The 17,731-nt window shown below is 35.9% G+C and overlaps 1 protein-coding gene across 3 annotated transcripts in view; it reads right to left on the reverse strand.

The window, feature by feature from the left end:
- Window positions 1-14,668, reverse strand: part of LOC110442773 (brain tumor protein-like) — a 32,900-nt gene extending 18,232 nt beyond the window's left edge. Inside the window, exons 1-3 of one of the 3 annotated variants that reach the window (XM_021486542.1) lie at window positions 14,500-14,668; window positions 1,748-2,235; window positions 1,017-1,127 (exon numbers count right to left, since the gene is read on the reverse strand). In XM_021486542.1, the coding sequence (XP_021342217.1) occupies window positions 1,017-1,127; window positions 1,748-2,206 (570 nt within the window). In that variant the 5' untranslated portion in view covers window positions 2,207-2,235; window positions 14,500-14,668. Of the gene's footprint in view, window positions 1-1,016; window positions 1,128-1,747; window positions 2,236-3,643; window positions 3,726-4,010; window positions 4,132-14,499 lie in introns of those variants that run through there. The other 2 variants (XM_021486541.1, XM_021486543.1) reach the window with 2 other exon arrangements.
- Window positions 14,669-17,731: the final 3,063 nt, after the last annotated feature.

Genomic DNA, 17,731 nt, shown 5'->3' on the forward strand with positions numbered 1-17,731 from the left:
CCCCCCCCCCCCCAATTTCTATAAATGGTAAAGATGACGTTATTCTATGGTGTCTCAAATATGAACTCATTCCAAGCATTCCAATAGATGAACCGAGAAGTCATTTCTAAACAATTTCTTCAGGTTGGCAGGTATGGATTATGAAAATTTCTTGTTACACAACTCGTGTTGTACCAATAACCAGAAACATGGATTAAATCGAGCTTGACACGAGATCGATTTGATAATCAATCTAGCACATGAAAGATCGATTTTAAAACATTGTCATGAAAAAGATAGTTTTTGTAGGTTTGCCATGAAGAACTGAAATTCTTGAGATACACACAGTTCCTTTTTATGTTTAATCCAATAACATCCCTTTCACCCGTTCTTCTTGATTCTCGCTTGAATCATGACTGTATTCAAGCGTGGTAACTATAAGCGTCATTACGTAATCAATGTCAGTGCGATGTTTTGTAGGTACTGCTAAATTTATAACAGACGAAATCCCGAAGTACGGCCACCAGAATAAAAACACATTCTTTTTCAGCGAAGGGATAGTGGGACATAAACTTTACAGTACCAACTCAATTTTACTCAATTTCAAATGGGTTAACTAAATTCACGATAATAAATGTCATATTAAGTACTTTACCAAAAATGCATTATAACCTGATTATAATTTGTTTGTGTTACGATCACTATCATAATGACTCGTCAGCAGGAGATAGGAAAAGGTATGTTCACTTCTCATACAGTAATCTACTGGTCATTGTCAATATCTGAAGTACCTTTTCTCATCATAGGAACGTCTCTTAGATAGTTATTAGAGAAATAACACGTAGTTATATCGATATTTTTTGAGGATCTGACAAAATGTCAATTTATTATGTTATCATATTTTTATCAAAACAAAGGGCCATTGGTGGCTGTATTTCAGGACACAGAAAAACATGGTTACCTGGTTACGGTTTGGATAAATACACAGTTATCCGACTGCCATTATTTCTAACCGTTGCAGCCTAAAATATACATACCTCACATGTGCTACAAAAATGCCTCATAGTTTCTGAGGAGTGTGTTGGACAATAAATTGGTTTGTGGATTGGAAGTCCATCTCCTTTCTGAATTTCCTCAAAAGAAACCACCTGCAAATAATCAAATCACAAAATAATGCAAACATGTAGACTGATATGTATATAGTGAATGTATTACAGGTAATGGAGCATTGTGTCCTGATGTTATATCTGCTTGTGAAAGATTTGATCACCTAATGTGATGTGTTTATATTCAAACAAGATTTACCTGTGATAACGTTTGTGTGGAAGTCTATTCAACTAACAAACATATATTTGTCATGTCACATTCAGAGATTCAACATCACTTCCCCCCTCCTATTCAAGGTTTCAACATTTGAGGAAATTACCCAGTTTGTCCAGTTTTGCAGAAGATAAATCACCAGCAGTTTCACTATTTGCTTTGCTAAAACAGTTTGTATGACATTTTACTGAAATAATATTTTCTTTGTTTTCACTGTCAAAACAAGATTCAAAATCATCTTTTTAACATTTATGATAGTATGCAACATAGTTCGAACATTTTCTCCAAGATAAACCATTGTACATCATGGAATGTGTTTGACCAGAAATGATATCAACACTATGATCAATGTTAAAATGATGCCTTTCAACCCTTGAATATATATATCAATTACTGAAAAGGATTTACAAATATTCCTAAAACATAAATCCACACGACTTGCAAGTACCTTGTGATTATCGAAGCATCTCATGAACTGGTGAGCCGTTACACAGTTAGTACACAGGAAGTTTGCACAGTCGCTGCACCTGGCAACTGCCTTCTCTTTGGCTTTACAACTGGTGCAGACTATCTGCATGTCATCGATTGAGGACATCTCCAACAGATCCACAGTAACACAGTCTGCTGGCAAGTCCTGCAGTCCCTTGGTTGGGACCTTCGTCTCTTGTTTGCATGTTTGACATTTTATGTATCCAGATGAAGCATCTCCTCCATCAGAAGGCTCTTCTAATGCCTTTTCTAAACAAGCTTGGCAGAATACATGGAGACAGTCAAGAACCTTCGGCTGGTTAAGCTTCTCTTCACAAATAGGACAAGCATGTTCTTCAGATTCTAAGCTAGGAAGTGGTGAAGCTATCGGAGAGTCTGCAGGTGAATTTTCCTCTGATTGCAACAAAGGAGAAGCCATTATCTTTCTGTACCAAATGTATCTGTCAACTGAAAACAAAAAAATGGTATGTGGATTAATGCAGGAAAAGAAAGTTGGTTCTTTTTTTAAAAAGGGGAAAACTCGTACTATAGGTGTATGACCCTCTGGCAGGAAGGGTGGCTGCAGGCCAGAGCCAGGGGGAGAGTATGAATTGGGGGCTTGGATAACATCTGAAGTTTTTATTTTTCCTGTTCATGATAAATGTCATGTCGTGATAAATGTCTCAAATTGACCACACTGGATATATATTAGAATAAAGCATTTGTGTTGCGCAACTGTAATGATATTGTACATTGTAAACAGGGCAAGCCGTAAACAGTGTCGTAAAATATCTGCAATGTTAACACGAACACAGGAAAACCAAATTTATCTGTTGACAAACTATTGGAAAAATAATCTTGCATGATTTGATATTGTACACTGTCAGATGAAAGATTTTCCAATATCAATATAAAAATAGATGCAATACTTCTGGTAAAGTTACATCAAGTTTTCAAGTAGCCAACGCTTTCAGTCAACATATTTAGCAAAATGTTATTTACCTTGTCGTAAACTAATGCTTTTTTCAATATTATCTTGCAAAAGTTACTGTTAAAGCGATTTGGGTTATTTTTAGTAACAAATCCCTACTCCAACTTGCATATAATAGGCTATTGGCGTATAGTACGCAAGTTGGTGGTTTTCCCCAACCTGATTATGCTGACCATAAAAAATACACACTGAAATGGATAAGGCTTCCCGAAGATATACTTATGTAACAATTATTCCTTTTGTATGCCTTAATTCTGCATCAAATAAAGAAAAAATTGTGGTGACAATAACAGTTCTCGGATTTTCTCTCAGCTAAATATCAATGGGGCAAGACAACCACTATTACGTCCTCCATGATCCAACGCTATATCGAAAGTAAGTCCGTTTTAATAGATATTTCAAACGCAGGCTTACATGTTTTCATTTCAAAAGAATCAATACGAATTCGTAAAGGAGCATATTAAGCTGTTGATTCCGTCACTACGATAATATAAAACACCGCCATTGCTGGTCTATTTTCGTAGAAGATTACGTCCTGATTTAACCTTGACCTTTAATCCTCCCCTCTTTTTATACCCACATCGCTAAAACAGTGTTCATATCAACACAAACAGAGATTTTAAACTATGAACAGTTGAAAACATGAATGATGTGATTATACTAGCAATAATATATGCAAATAATGTCCAATTCGACTGTAAAATATACATAATCCATTTTCGTTTCCGTTTGTAAGGTCATACCAGCATATTTCCAGACAGGTGGACATGCGCGATGAAAAATTGTCTGCCATGGCTACCTCTTTCGTTTCATATAGCAAAATTGTGGTTATACCATGTTAATTTGTACAATATTACACAATCAAACCTTTTGTCTATTACACACCTTACAAACATACCAGGATTCAATGCATCGTGTTTTGAACGAGCTTAGTAAAACGGAAATGCGCCGTCCGTTCTCGCTAGCGCGTGCAAAAATTCCACCCTCGTAATGAAAATCCAACTGGCAGATTAAAAAGGAGACGTTTGCACTTTTTGAGATAAAAGCTTGTTGGCCATTTTATCATCATATATAACACAGGGATTTTGATTTATTGACGAATAGATGCCTATTACTATGAGTATTCTTGCCAGAACAGGGTCAAGATGTGTAACATGTGGGATCAAAATTCCGCAGCGACTTCACGCCACAGAAAATGCATTTTTAGATGAGAAATACAATAAATTATATCGATAACGTAAATTTTACTTACATGGAATGTTGAAGTATCAAGTCATCAGCGAAATATTGTATAGTCATAGCATAAATCACGTTAAATTTGTTAAAATCTGCCACGCACTCAACAGACTTCCCGCCATCTTCGCCTACTTCGCCAATATAGACTATGGTGGCAGTACTCATGCGCACGAAGTTGGCGGGAAATTAGCATTTATAGAATGAAGACGGAAGATGTCATAATTTTCCTTTTTTAAAACTTAGAACTCTGTTTATTTAGTATATTAACATAAATTCCTTTATCGAAAATATAATAGACAAAACTTTTCAAAAAGTTAGCAATTCCCATTGAACGTATATCGATTTTATTTACAACCAAAGGCAGGAATAGCTCCTTGCTCCGCTCAGCGTACACAGTAGAATACCGTGACTAGGAGAACAATGTATCCGTCTCAGCCTGATTGGTGATAAACAGTTTATCACACCAAGGTTATTTATATCATGGTGTGAGAAAAAATCTCTAATATTGATTCTAGAGGTCATGTACTCGGTATGTGGTAAAATGACTAGTCTATCAACATTTACCCGAAAGAACAACTCACCAAAATGTAACATGTTTCACGGAATTAGATTAGATTGCTATCTAGGTCCGTGCATGTTTATATAAAAATAACTTCAAAATAAACATCAGAGCTAAAAAATCTAGGGCTACACCCCATATCAACATATAAATACATATTTTTAGAATAGCTTTCATAATTACAAAGGGAAGGAAAAACAAGTGGGACATACATTTTGTTTTAAAAATCCACATATAGATCTATATATGTTTGCAGAAATTGAAAAAAAATCACCTCAGTTATTTTTAATCAGGCTGTAATTTGTTTTCAATTTACTGTTTCCACTGGATGCAACCAACCTAATTATATATATAATTCACATAATTTGTCTCAAAAGGCAGGTCTCCGTCGTAATCCGGCGTTGTCGGCCTAAGAAGACGAGAGATGAGATAATGATATTTGTTATTTGGCCCTAGCCGACCGCCTTAGATTCCGAAGACAGTTGTATGACATTATGTGACTTATGTGCATGTACGGTTTAAGAAAATCGAGCACAAATCATATAAAAGAATATCATCATCATCAGCAGCAGCAGACATTAGGAATCATCAGAAATCAGAAATCATCATCATCGGTTCGGCAATCATAATCATCAGAAATACTAATCATCATTATAAATATTCAACATTTACGGCTACCAAGTACAATTCAGTACCATTTTATATTATGAAAAGTCATACGTAGTCACATGATGCTGTAATCAAGACGGTTTCTCGTGTGACAAAAATGAAGATCACGTGTCTGTGGCGGTAATAGCTTACACTCTACACAAAGTACCCGAGTGACATAAGACCCATTGTATAAAGTCTTAACACATATCAATATATAAGGGTAAAATATCACGATTTAGTGTTCATACTTATAAATGTGAAGATGAAAACATAGATATTCACGAATTAAAACTGATCTCCATAACTTGGATTTCTTTATGTAGTTTTTATATTTCCTTCAACATTTTTGTCGGGTTTGGGTAAATTAAAAAAAATATCTGTATGTGTCATTGATTCAAGGGTATATATATATATATATAAGTAAAGTAGCTATCTACAAAGTATATATTTGTAGTAATCGATCTTCATAATTACCAATCAAAATAGGAACTAATTCTAGTGTACTTACTAGAGATTCCATCAAGTTTGAGGTAACGATTTGTGTAATAACTATATATACGCTATATGGATCTGTGTAGCACCTGCATCAATTTGTGTATCTACCTGTGTACTATGATCTGTGTAGTAACGATTTGTGTAATAACTATATATCGATATGTGTAGCAACTACATCAATTTATTTATCCACCTGTGTACTATGATCTGTGTAGTAACGATTTGTGAAATAACTATATATCGATCTGTGTAGCAACTACATCAATTTGTGTATCTACCTGTGTACTATGATCTGTGGAGTAACGATTTGTGTAATAACTATATATCGATATGTGTAGCAACTACATCAAGTTATTTATCCACCTGTGTACTATGATCTGTGTAGTAACTATTTGTGAAATAACTATATATCGATCTGTGTAGCAACTACATCAATTTGTGTATCTTCCTGTGTACCATGATCTGTGTAGTAACGATTTGTGTAATAACTATATATCGATATGTGTAGCAACTACATCAATTTGTGTATCCACCTGTGTACTATGATCTGTGTAGTAATGATTTGTGTAGTCACAGCCGATCTGTGTAGTAGCTTTCGATCTTAGTATTAACCTGGACTTAGATAACATCTAATTATATATTTATATATACTGATATGAAGTTTTATAAGTAGCAACGGTATGTAGGTGTTGCGTCAATCATAATTATATTCAAATATAAGAGCTATATTTAGATATTTGAAACTTACCACAGAATCGCAATATTATACATCCGTTCAGTTTCTAAAATTAGTAAATGTCATGTGATACAATGTTGTAGCCTGTTTGGAATGCTGACGTCAGCTGTATAGGTAAAAACTCTATGTTATGCCGTTATACGGTACAACATAAATATTAAAACTTGTCGAGGTCTGTAGATCAAAGCTTAAGTGTGTCAGCCAGTTCTAAATCCATTAATGCTTGACTGGACGGACTTTATACGCTGATCATGGCGCCTATATGTATTATACAAAAATAAATACTTTATACATGTCAGCGACATATACATATCGTACTAGTATAGGGTCGGGTCACTGTGAGCACTAGCCCAGCTATTGATTCCTTTACAATTGCTGAGCTTGTTGTAGATTAAAATTGCATGTTTGGAAATGAGATATTCTTCAAGTTAATGACAATGATTTGTAATGACTGTGATCAAACAGACAGATTAACTTAATTATGGATGTCACAACAGATTGATGACGGTGACAATTGTTCTCTTCCAGGTATTATTGAAATTTTCATTTATTTCTTCCGAACTTAGTTATTCCATTACACTAAATAAATACATGTATGTAATATCGTGAAACATGCATTGTGAGTATGAAAAATACCCCCAAAAGATGTGATCCGTATTTTGTTAAGGGGAGCCTAGCCCCTTTCAAAATACTAAGCCAATGTCTGATATCATTATTATGACAACATACTAGACTAAATGAGTATCTTATAAATATAAAGTGTGGGAATAATATAGTTTATCATATGTAGGTATAGAGACTAATAGAGTCTATAATACGTAGGTATGGGGACTAATAGAGGGTATTTGGGGCTTATAGTGTCGATCATATTTATTTATATCCAATTCAAGAGACCCAATGGTCCATTTACAGAATGACTAACAACAATACAACACAGGTATAAAATACCACAGTCAGCTATGCATGTAACACAGACTAAAAGATACTCATATGTAAAACAAATAGAATAAGTGATAACAAATATTCTTTAATCGTACTTTGAACTCTGCGAGAGAGGAACAAAACCTTTCACGGTCTGGTATCGGGACTTATAGCGTGTATCATATGTTAATAGCGTGTATCATATGTAGGTATTAAGGACTAATAGCGTGTATCATATGTAGGTATTAAGACTAATAGCGTGTATCATATGTAGGTATTAAGGACTAATAACGTGTTTCATATGTAGGTATTAAGGACTAATAGAGTGTATCATATGTAGGTATTAAGGACTAATAGCGTGTATCATATGTAGGTATTTAGGACTAATAGAGTCTATCATATGTAGGTATTTAGGACTAATAGAGTCTATCATATGTAGGTATTTAGGACTAATAGAGTCTATCATATGTAGGTATTTAGGACTAATAGAGTCTATCATATGTAGGTATTTAGGACTAATAGAGTCTATCATATGTAGGTATTTAGGACTAATAGAGTCTATCATATGTAGGTATTTAGGACTAATAGAGTCTATCATATGTAGGTATTTAGGACTAATAGAGTCTATCATATGTAGGTATTTAGGACTAATAGAGTCTATCATATGTAGGTATTTAGGACTAATAGAGTCTATCATATGTAGGTATTTAGGACTAATAGAGTCTATCATATGTAGGTATTAAGGACTAATAGAGTCTATCATATGTAGGTATTTAGGACTAATAGAGTCTATCATATGCAGGTATTGAGAAATTTTATAGTCTCTCTTATGTTAGTATGGGGACTAACAAAGTCTATCAAGTGTAGATATGGGGACCATAAGAGTCTATCATATGTAAGTATGTGGACTATTCGAGTCTATTATATGTAGGTATGGGGACTATTAGAGTCTTTTATATGTAGGTATGGGGACTATTAGAGTCTATTATATGTAGATATGGGGACTATAAGAGCCTATTATATGTAGGTATGGGGACTTTAAGAGTCTATTATATGTAGGTATTGGGGACTATTAGAGTCTATGCTATGTAAATATGGGGACTATTGGAGTCTATTATATGTAGGTATGGGGACTTTTATAGTCTATCGTATGTAGGTATGGGGACTATTCGAGTCTATCATATGCAGGTATTGGGACTTTTATAGTCTTTTATATATAGGTATGGGGACTATTAGAGTCTTTTATATGTAGGTGTGGGGACTATTAGAGTTTTTTTATATGTAGGTATGGGGACTATAAGAGTCTTTTATATATAGGTATGGGGACTATTAGAGTCTTTTATATGTAGGTGTGGGGACTATTAGAGTTTTTTATATGTAGGTATGGGGACTATAATAGTCTTTTATATGTAGGTATGGGGACTATAAGAGTCTATTATATGTAGGTATGGGGACTATAAGAGTCTATGATATGTAGATATGGGGACTAACAGATTCTATCATATGTAGGTATTGGGACTATTAGAGTCTATTATATGTAGGTATGGGGACTATTAGAGTCTATTATATGTAGGTATGGGGACTATAAGAGTCTTTTATATGTAGGTGTGGGGACTATTAGAGTCTTTTATATGTAGGTGTGGGAACTAGTATAGTTTTTTATATGTAGGTATGGGGACTATAAGAGTCTTTTATATGTAGGTATGGGGACTATAAGATTCTATCATATGTAGGTATGGGGACTAACAGATTCTATCATATGTAGGTATGGAGACTATAAGATTCTATCATATGTAGGTATGGGAACTATTAGAGTCTATTAAATGTAGGTATTGGGACTATTAGAGTCATTATATGTAGGTATGGGGACTATTAGAGTCATTATATGTAGGTATGGGGACTATTAGAATTCATTATATGTAGGTATCGGGGACTATTAGAGTCTATCATATGTAGGAATGGGGACTTTAATAGTCTATCATATGTAGGTTTGGGGACTAACAGATTCTATTATATGTAGGTATTGGGGACTAACAGAGTCTATCATATGTAGGTATTGGGGACTAACAGAGTCTATCATATGTAGGTATTGGGGACTAACAGAGTCTATCATATGTAGGTATTGGGGACTAACAGAGTCTATCATATATAGGTATTGGGGACTAACAGAGTCTATCATATGTAGGTATTGGGGACTAACAGAGTCTATTATCTGTAAGTATGGGGGCTAATAGAGAATACCATATGTAGGCATGGGGACTATTAGGGTCTATTATATGTAAGTATTGGGGCTCATAGAGAATATCATATGTAGGCATGGGGACTAATATAGTCTATCATATGTAGGTATTGGGGACTAATAGCGTGTATCATATGTAGGTATTGGGGACTAATAGCGTCTATCATATGCAGGTATGCGACTAAGACTTTTAGAGAGTATGGTATTAAGAAATGGAAGACTTATAGTGTGTATCATTTATGTATAGGGGTATGAGCGGCAAATAGAGTGGATGGATCATAGGTACTGCGGACTGATAGGTTGAATTTATATGTCGGTATGTAATAGCGCCCACAGACACATGAGAATTTGTTACAGCTATATTTTGACTTAAATTATAATGTGTTCAGAGTAATTTTACATGTTTTATGGGTTTAAATGACACCTACCTGTTGTAGATATGGGGGACTTATTGAGACTCTCATTGGGGACTTATAAAGAACTCATTTTCATTTTAGGAAAGATTTAATAAAGACTATTCTGCCGTTCTTTTGATTTGTAATTTCTTTCACAAAAATATCGTTATTTCCTTGCAACAGCTAATTATAAACGCGAAGTTTAGGGAGACACGCCGAAATAAGGTAGGGGAGATATCTTATAGAAATAGCCCCGTTGTTTATTGGTTGATAAGTAGAACCATTGGGTATACAACTATTGTAGAATAAATAATTAATTGTCTGACATTGCCATCACTGCAAGAAGAATTATTCTTAGATCAATTTCGTAGCAAATTATTTAACAAACGCTAAATTCGGCATGTGTACAGTCCGACATTGAAACGGTAACAGTCTGACACTGTCACTGATACAGCCTTCCATTGTCACTGATACAGTCCAACCTTGAATATACAGTCCAACATTGAAGATACAGTCCGACATTGTTACTGATACAGTCCAACATTGTTACTGATACAGTCCAACCTTAAAGATACAGTCTGACATTGAAGATACAGTCCGACAATGTCACTAATACAGTCCAACATTGTCACTGATACAGTCCAACATTGAAACGATAACAGTCTAACACTGTCACTGATACAGTCCAACATTGTCACTGATACAGTCCAACACTGTCACAGATGCAGTCCAACATTGAAACGATAACAGTCTAACACTGTCACTGATACAGTCCAACATTGAAACAGTAACAGTCTGACACTGTCACTGATACAGTCCAACATTAAAACGGTAACAGTCTGACACTGTCACTGATACAGTCCAACATTGAAAGTCTCTGCAGGTAGGGCGTAAGAACTGTACCTGCCGCCCCCATTGCATGATCGTAAGAGGCGGTTAAATTTGGGATCTTATCTTTCTTCTCCTTTCTAAACAACTTTCTTCTTCTTAATGTCTCCCTTGACAATGCCTCACTTTTGGCCTTTAGTTAAGCGTTCGCCCCTGTGAGGAAGGCTGTGTGTCCTGTCCCCTGGCCAAGACATAGACAGAGTCTGTAAAAATGGTAGTTTCTACTCCTGCTAACGCTCAGAAGTTTAGGAGTGGGACGACTGGTTCGCCCGTTGTCAGTATAATGTGACCGGGTGGGGTGTCCTGCTGGGTGTCTTCGGCAGTATGTTTCAGTGAGGTAGTACTATAAAGTCGGCATCACATCGCAGCCTACCCAAACACACACGCATACACTACACGCATGTATCTTGCACACAGGGGAGGCCGTCCTTAAATGACCATAGCTGTAGATAGGAGGTTATACAATACTAAACCAAACCAAATCAAATCAACATTGAAACTACAGTCCGACAGTGTCACTGACACAGCCAACCATTGAAACAGTATACGTAACGGTCCTACACTGATACAGTTCGACATTGAAACGGTAACAGTCTGACACTCACTGCTACAGTCCAACATTAAAACGGTAACAGTCTGACACTGTCACTGATACAGTCTTCCGTTGTCACTGATACAGTCCAACATTAAAGGTACACTCCAACATTGAAACGGTAACAGTCCGACACTGTCACTGATACAGTCCAACATTGAAACGGTAACAGTCTGACACTGTCACTGATGCAGTCCAACATTGAAACGGTAATAGTCTGACACTGTCAATGATACAGTCCAACATTGTCAGTGATACAGTCCGACAGTGTCACTGACACAACCAACCATTGAAACAGTGACGGTCCTACACTGATACAGTTCGACATTGAAACGGAAACAGTCTGACACTCACTGCTACAGTCCAACATTAAAACGGTAACAGTCTGACACTGTCACTGATACAGTCTTCCGTTGTCACTGATACAGTCTAACATTGAAAATACTGTCTAACATTGTCACTGATACAGTCCAACACTGTCACTGATACAGTCCAAGACTGTCACTGATACAGTCTAACACTGTCACTGATACAGTCTGACAACGTCACTGACACAGTCCAACACTGTCACTGATAAGTCCAACATTGAAACGATAACAGTCTAACACTGTCACTGATACAGTCTGACAACGTAACTGATACAGTCCAACATTGTCATGATACAGTCCAACCTTAAAGATACAGTCTGACATTGAAGATACAGTCCGGCAATGTCACTAATACAGTAAGACATTGTCACTAATACAGTCCAACATTGTCACTGATACATTCCAACACCGTCACTGATACAGCCCAACATTGTCACAGATACAGTCCGACAGTGTCACTCATACAGTCTAACCTTGTCACTGATACAGTCTGACAACGTCACTGATACAGTCTAACATTGTCACTGATACAATCTAACATTGTCACTGATACAGTCTATCATTGTCCCTGATACAGTCTGACAACGTCACTGATTCAGTCCAACATTGTCACTGATGCAGTCATACATTCCTACACTGATACAGTTCGACATTGAAACGGAAACAGTCTGACACTCACTGCTACAGTCCAACATTAAAACGGTAACAGTCTGACACTTTCACTGATACAGTCTTCCGTTGTTACTGATACAGTCTAACATTGAAAATTCTGTCTAACATTGTCACTGATACAGTCCAACGCTGTCACCGATACAGTCCAACACTGTCACTGAGACAGTCCAACATTGTCACTGATACATTCCAACACCGTCACTGATACAGCCCAACATTGTCACAGATACAGTCCGACAGTGTCACTCATACAGTCTAACATTGTCACTGATACAATCTAACATTGTCACTGATACAGTCCAATACTGTCACTGATACAGTCCAACATTAAAACGGTAACAGTCTGACACTTTCACTGATACAGTCTTCCGTTGTTACTGATACAGTCTAACATTGAAAATTCTGTCTAACATTGTCACTGATACATTCTAACATTGTCACTGATACAGTCCAACGCTGTCACCGATACAGTCCAACACTGTAACTGATACAGTCCAACACTGTCACTGATAAGTCCAACATTGAAACGATAACAGTCTAACACTGTCACTGATACAGTCTGACAACGTCACTGATACAGTCCAACATTGTCACTGATGCAGTCATACATTGAAACGGTAACAGTCTGACACTGTCACTGATGCAGTCGAACATTGAATCGGTAACAGTCAAACATTGTCACTGATACAGTCCAACACTGTCACTGATACAGTCTAACACTGTCACTGATACAGTCTAACATTGTCACTGATACAGTCCAACACTGTCACTGATACAGTCCAACACTGTCACTGATACAGTCGAACACTGTCACTGATACAGTCCAACATTGAAACAGTAATAGTTTGACAACGTCACTGATACAGTCCAACATTGTCACTGATGCAGTCACACATTGAAACGGTAACAGTCTGACACTGTCACTGATGCAGTCGAACATTGAAACGGTAATAGTCTGACACTGTCACTGATGCAGTCCAACATTGAAACGGTAATAGTCTGACAACGTCACTGATACAGTCCAACATTGTCACTGATACAGTCCAACATTGTCACTGATACAGTCGAACACTGTCACTGATACAGTCGAACACTGTCACTGATACAGTCCAACATTGAAACGGTAACAGTCTGACACCGTCACTGATACAGTCTGACACTGTCTGACACTGTCACTGACAAAGTCTAACATTGAAACGGTAACAGTCCGATGCTTGTCACTGATACAGTCTAACATTGAAACAAAACAGTTCAACATTGAAACTGTAACAGTCCAACACTGTCACTGATACAGTCCAACATTGAAAGGGTAACAGTCTGACACTGTCACTGACACAGTCCAACATTGGCACTGATACAGTCCGACAGTGTCACTGATACAGTCTTACATTGAAAGGGAAACAGTCCAACATTGAAACGATAAGTCGTACACTGTCACTGACACAGTCCAACATTGAAACGGTAACAGTCAATCACTGTCCCTGATACAGTCCTACATTGAAATAGACATATCGACAATTATGGGATCAACTAAATTACAAGTTTAGATAAGTCCTAATTTAATAACCTTTCTTCATATTTATGTGATAAAAATCATTTTTTTCCAAATAAGGACCTAGTGCATATTGATTTATGAGTTTGATAGTGCATATTGATTTATGAGTTTGAAAGTATGCCCAGATAGTTTGTGTATAAAATATTTACAAATTTAGCCCACAATGTTTGAATCATAGGGACAGACATTTATTTATGTGTCAAATTTTCTGGTGTATTTTTAAGCTCCCTATACCATCATTCCCTGGAGCATTCTCAAGTGTCAAATTACCGGATTACCTAATAATTCCCTTTTACTTCTTAATTCATTGACAGACCATATTTTTAGTTCTAAAGTCCTGTAATAGCCAATTTATAAGGAGAAAATGACAGATCAGATCAAAGGTCACTGTTGGCCTCAACTAGCAGGTAAAATACTTCCAATACCTCACTTACCTTACTAGTAAATGTGCACCAACATCCCTACATTACAGGTAGAAATAAGTCCCACTAGCCAGTGAGATAAGTTGCTATCTGTACTGACAGATATTCCCGTCCACACCATAAGTATATTATAACAGTTGTGTCTAATGCACATCTAAACAACACTGTACACCTCTACATACCCAACCTAGTGTATAATATCATAGCTGTCTACCAAAGCAAAGGTCTACCAGCCTAACTATTTATAGAAACTAGTCAGAATTGCAAATGTATAAATAAAATAGACACCTTTTTATTTTTTATCCAGTAGCTTGACCTGTAGGCATGTGACTTCCACATGATTTGGTATGTGTATTACTTACAGATGTAGGGGTAACTGTTACAGTGATCAGTTACAACACAGTTACAACTATGTAAGGTGTTATCTTACTCTGTATCCTTACCCGACCAGCAAACCAGGAAGTTTGAAAAGTCAACACATGATCTTATCATAAACAAGAGGCCCAGAGGGCCTGTATCTTTCACCTGTTTCTTTTGTTACATGAAACTGACGCATAGGTAACTTCAGACCAAATATGGTAACTAGAACACAAGACATTTTAACATCTCTTAAACGTTTCTCAAGATATTGTTGTTTGAAATTTGAAATTGTAATTTTAAAGCTTTTAACCCACACTGACCTTTGACTCCGGCTAGCACTTAAAGTTGACATTTTATCTCATTACTGTAATTTAGAAAAAGATTTGCACTGCTGGTCTACGTAACATACCCAAGCATCATGACTCTAGACCAAATGCTTCTTCGGATATCGTCGTTCTTAGGATATTGTTGTTTGAAGTTTTTAACATAGTTGAGCCATGTGACCTTGAAAGTAGGTCAAGGTCATTTTAATGAGGAAACTTTGTAGCACTCCATCCAAGGTACCTACTGGCCAAATATTATGACCCTGGGCCTTATGGAACTTGAGAAGAAGATTGTTAAAGCTTTTAACCCATGTTGACATTTGACCCCCATCTAGCACTTAAAGTTGACCTTTGACCTCATAAGTGTAACTAAGAAAAGGATTTGCACTGCTGGTCTCCATAACATTACTAAGTATCATAACTCTAGTCCAAATAATTCTTAGGATATTGTTGTTTGAATTTTTGAACTTATTTGACCCCTGTGACCTTGAAAGTAGGTCAAGGTCATTTTAATGAGGAAAATTTATAGAACTCCATCCCAGGTACCTACTGACCAAATATCATGACCCTAGGTCTTCCAGTTCTTCTTCAGAAGTCGTTTAAAAGAAAAAGTTGACGGCCGGACGCTCGACGCCGCAGTATGGCATAAATAATACAGCATAAATTATTTTAATTAATCATTCTGGGTGATATTCTGTGTTTTTACAAAGAGCTATATTCAATAAACAGTAGTATACAAATGAATTCTGATCTATCCATGACAACACATACAAATTCCTTCTTAGTATATGCATTTCGAAATTACTGAACAAACTCTGGATAATCCAACACATGTTGAGTTAAATTGTCGTAACAGTCTTTGTGAAATCTCAGGTTTGGTAAATGTGAAAACTGCCATGAGGATAACTTGACAAAGTTCAGATGAAGTAAACATACAAGAAAGAAATAAGAATCTGGGTTCACATATGCATTCTTTATTTCTAATTAAAATGAATAATACATGCAATTACAATAAAACACATAGAAAATAAACAAAAAATAAATGATGTACATGTACATGTAAAATATTTTATATAAAGTCGGGTTTGTAAACTGAATATGTTGACTATCAAAGCTAGACGTTTATACACGATTAAAAAAAAACATATGTTAAAACTTTTCTCCTGCTAGCACTTTCCAAGTTCAAAGGAAAATACTTGCCTTTGAAATTGATTTTTTTTCTTTCAAATTTTGGCTGCATTTAAAATCAGTGGTTTAAAATGACAGACTGTATGTTTGCCAGGAGTGTGTAATAAATAGCTAAAAGAGAGATTGAAAAAAAAAAAAGTGATTTATACTAGATGTCACAATTTTGATGCTCTCACCCCTGTGGAGAAATAATGTTCATCCCAGCAATGTCCCCAATGTGTTACCTCTTTTAAAAAGGCAATGATAACTCTTTATATATGGGAAGATGATTATTTCATAATATACCAGTATACATCTATACAGTGTATGCAATTTTATTTGAATTTCTTACGCAGAAATTATTTATAGATATCCAATAAAATTTTAGTAACTACGACTAGAGCAAGTGTAGTTGTTTTTAAGGGCATCCATTTTTGTACCAAAATAATGTAAGTATGTCGTATTTAAGACCGGCATGTTTATAAGGATGAATTACGGTATCCTAAAATTTGTAGAAGCTGTGTCTGTACATGTGTACATACCCAGGGCCACAACACACCTGAGGATGCACTTTATGTGAGAGAGATGAAAGATATAAAATTAATTTAGAGCGACGAGAAGACACCACTAAAGCAGGTGTGTATCTCACTCAAAGTGTAAAAGAATTAAAGGCAGTGGAGAACAACACACTATAAAGAGACACAAATGTCTAATGGCAGATTTCAATTAAGATATGTCAGGAAAAACAAGCCTGGAGACAAACAACCTAATATATATCACTTTGGACAGAACTTCTGACCTAAAACAGGATACATGTGTTCACACAACCAATCTTATTACTAGTGCTAATCACATATCTAGATAAAAATGTCTAGTGTTCAATTTAAAAATAGCATAAAATTGATATCTTCATAGTTCAGAAGTATATAAATGTAAGATAACATTTAATTCAAACAGACTGAAAAAATTCAAAACACATGATCTAGGTACACTAAATTGTGTCTAGGTTCTTCTTCCGATTTACAGTAGTAGTACATTATATATTCAATTTTCTCTGTTTGAAACATTGTGGAGCCCTGCCAGAGCTGATCTTTATTCATCTTTCATTACATAATTATATACCTAATATATGTTTTGTATAAAGTATTCACTATTTTCTTTTGATTAATGACTTTTGAATTTTTCACAAAATTTACAATAAAAAACGAGTAATTATCCCTGTTCTGATGACAACTTGCTGCCTTTAGTTGAGGTTTTTAAATGGAGCAAGCCTAGATAATGGTAAGGATCTACACCTGATCTGCTCTGTAGACAGACAAGGATCTGTATCAAACCTTTGATAAATCAATTCCTGTAAGTCCACAACATTGTACACATGTTAACTAACCACTTCC

The sequence above is a fragment of the Mizuhopecten yessoensis genome, unplaced genomic scaffold, assembly GCF_002113885.1.
Source record: "Mizuhopecten yessoensis strain PY_sf001 unplaced genomic scaffold, ASM211388v2 scaffold716297, whole genome shotgun sequence".
Lineage (NCBI taxonomy): Eukaryota > Metazoa > Mollusca > Bivalvia > Pectinida > Pectinidae > Mizuhopecten > Mizuhopecten yessoensis.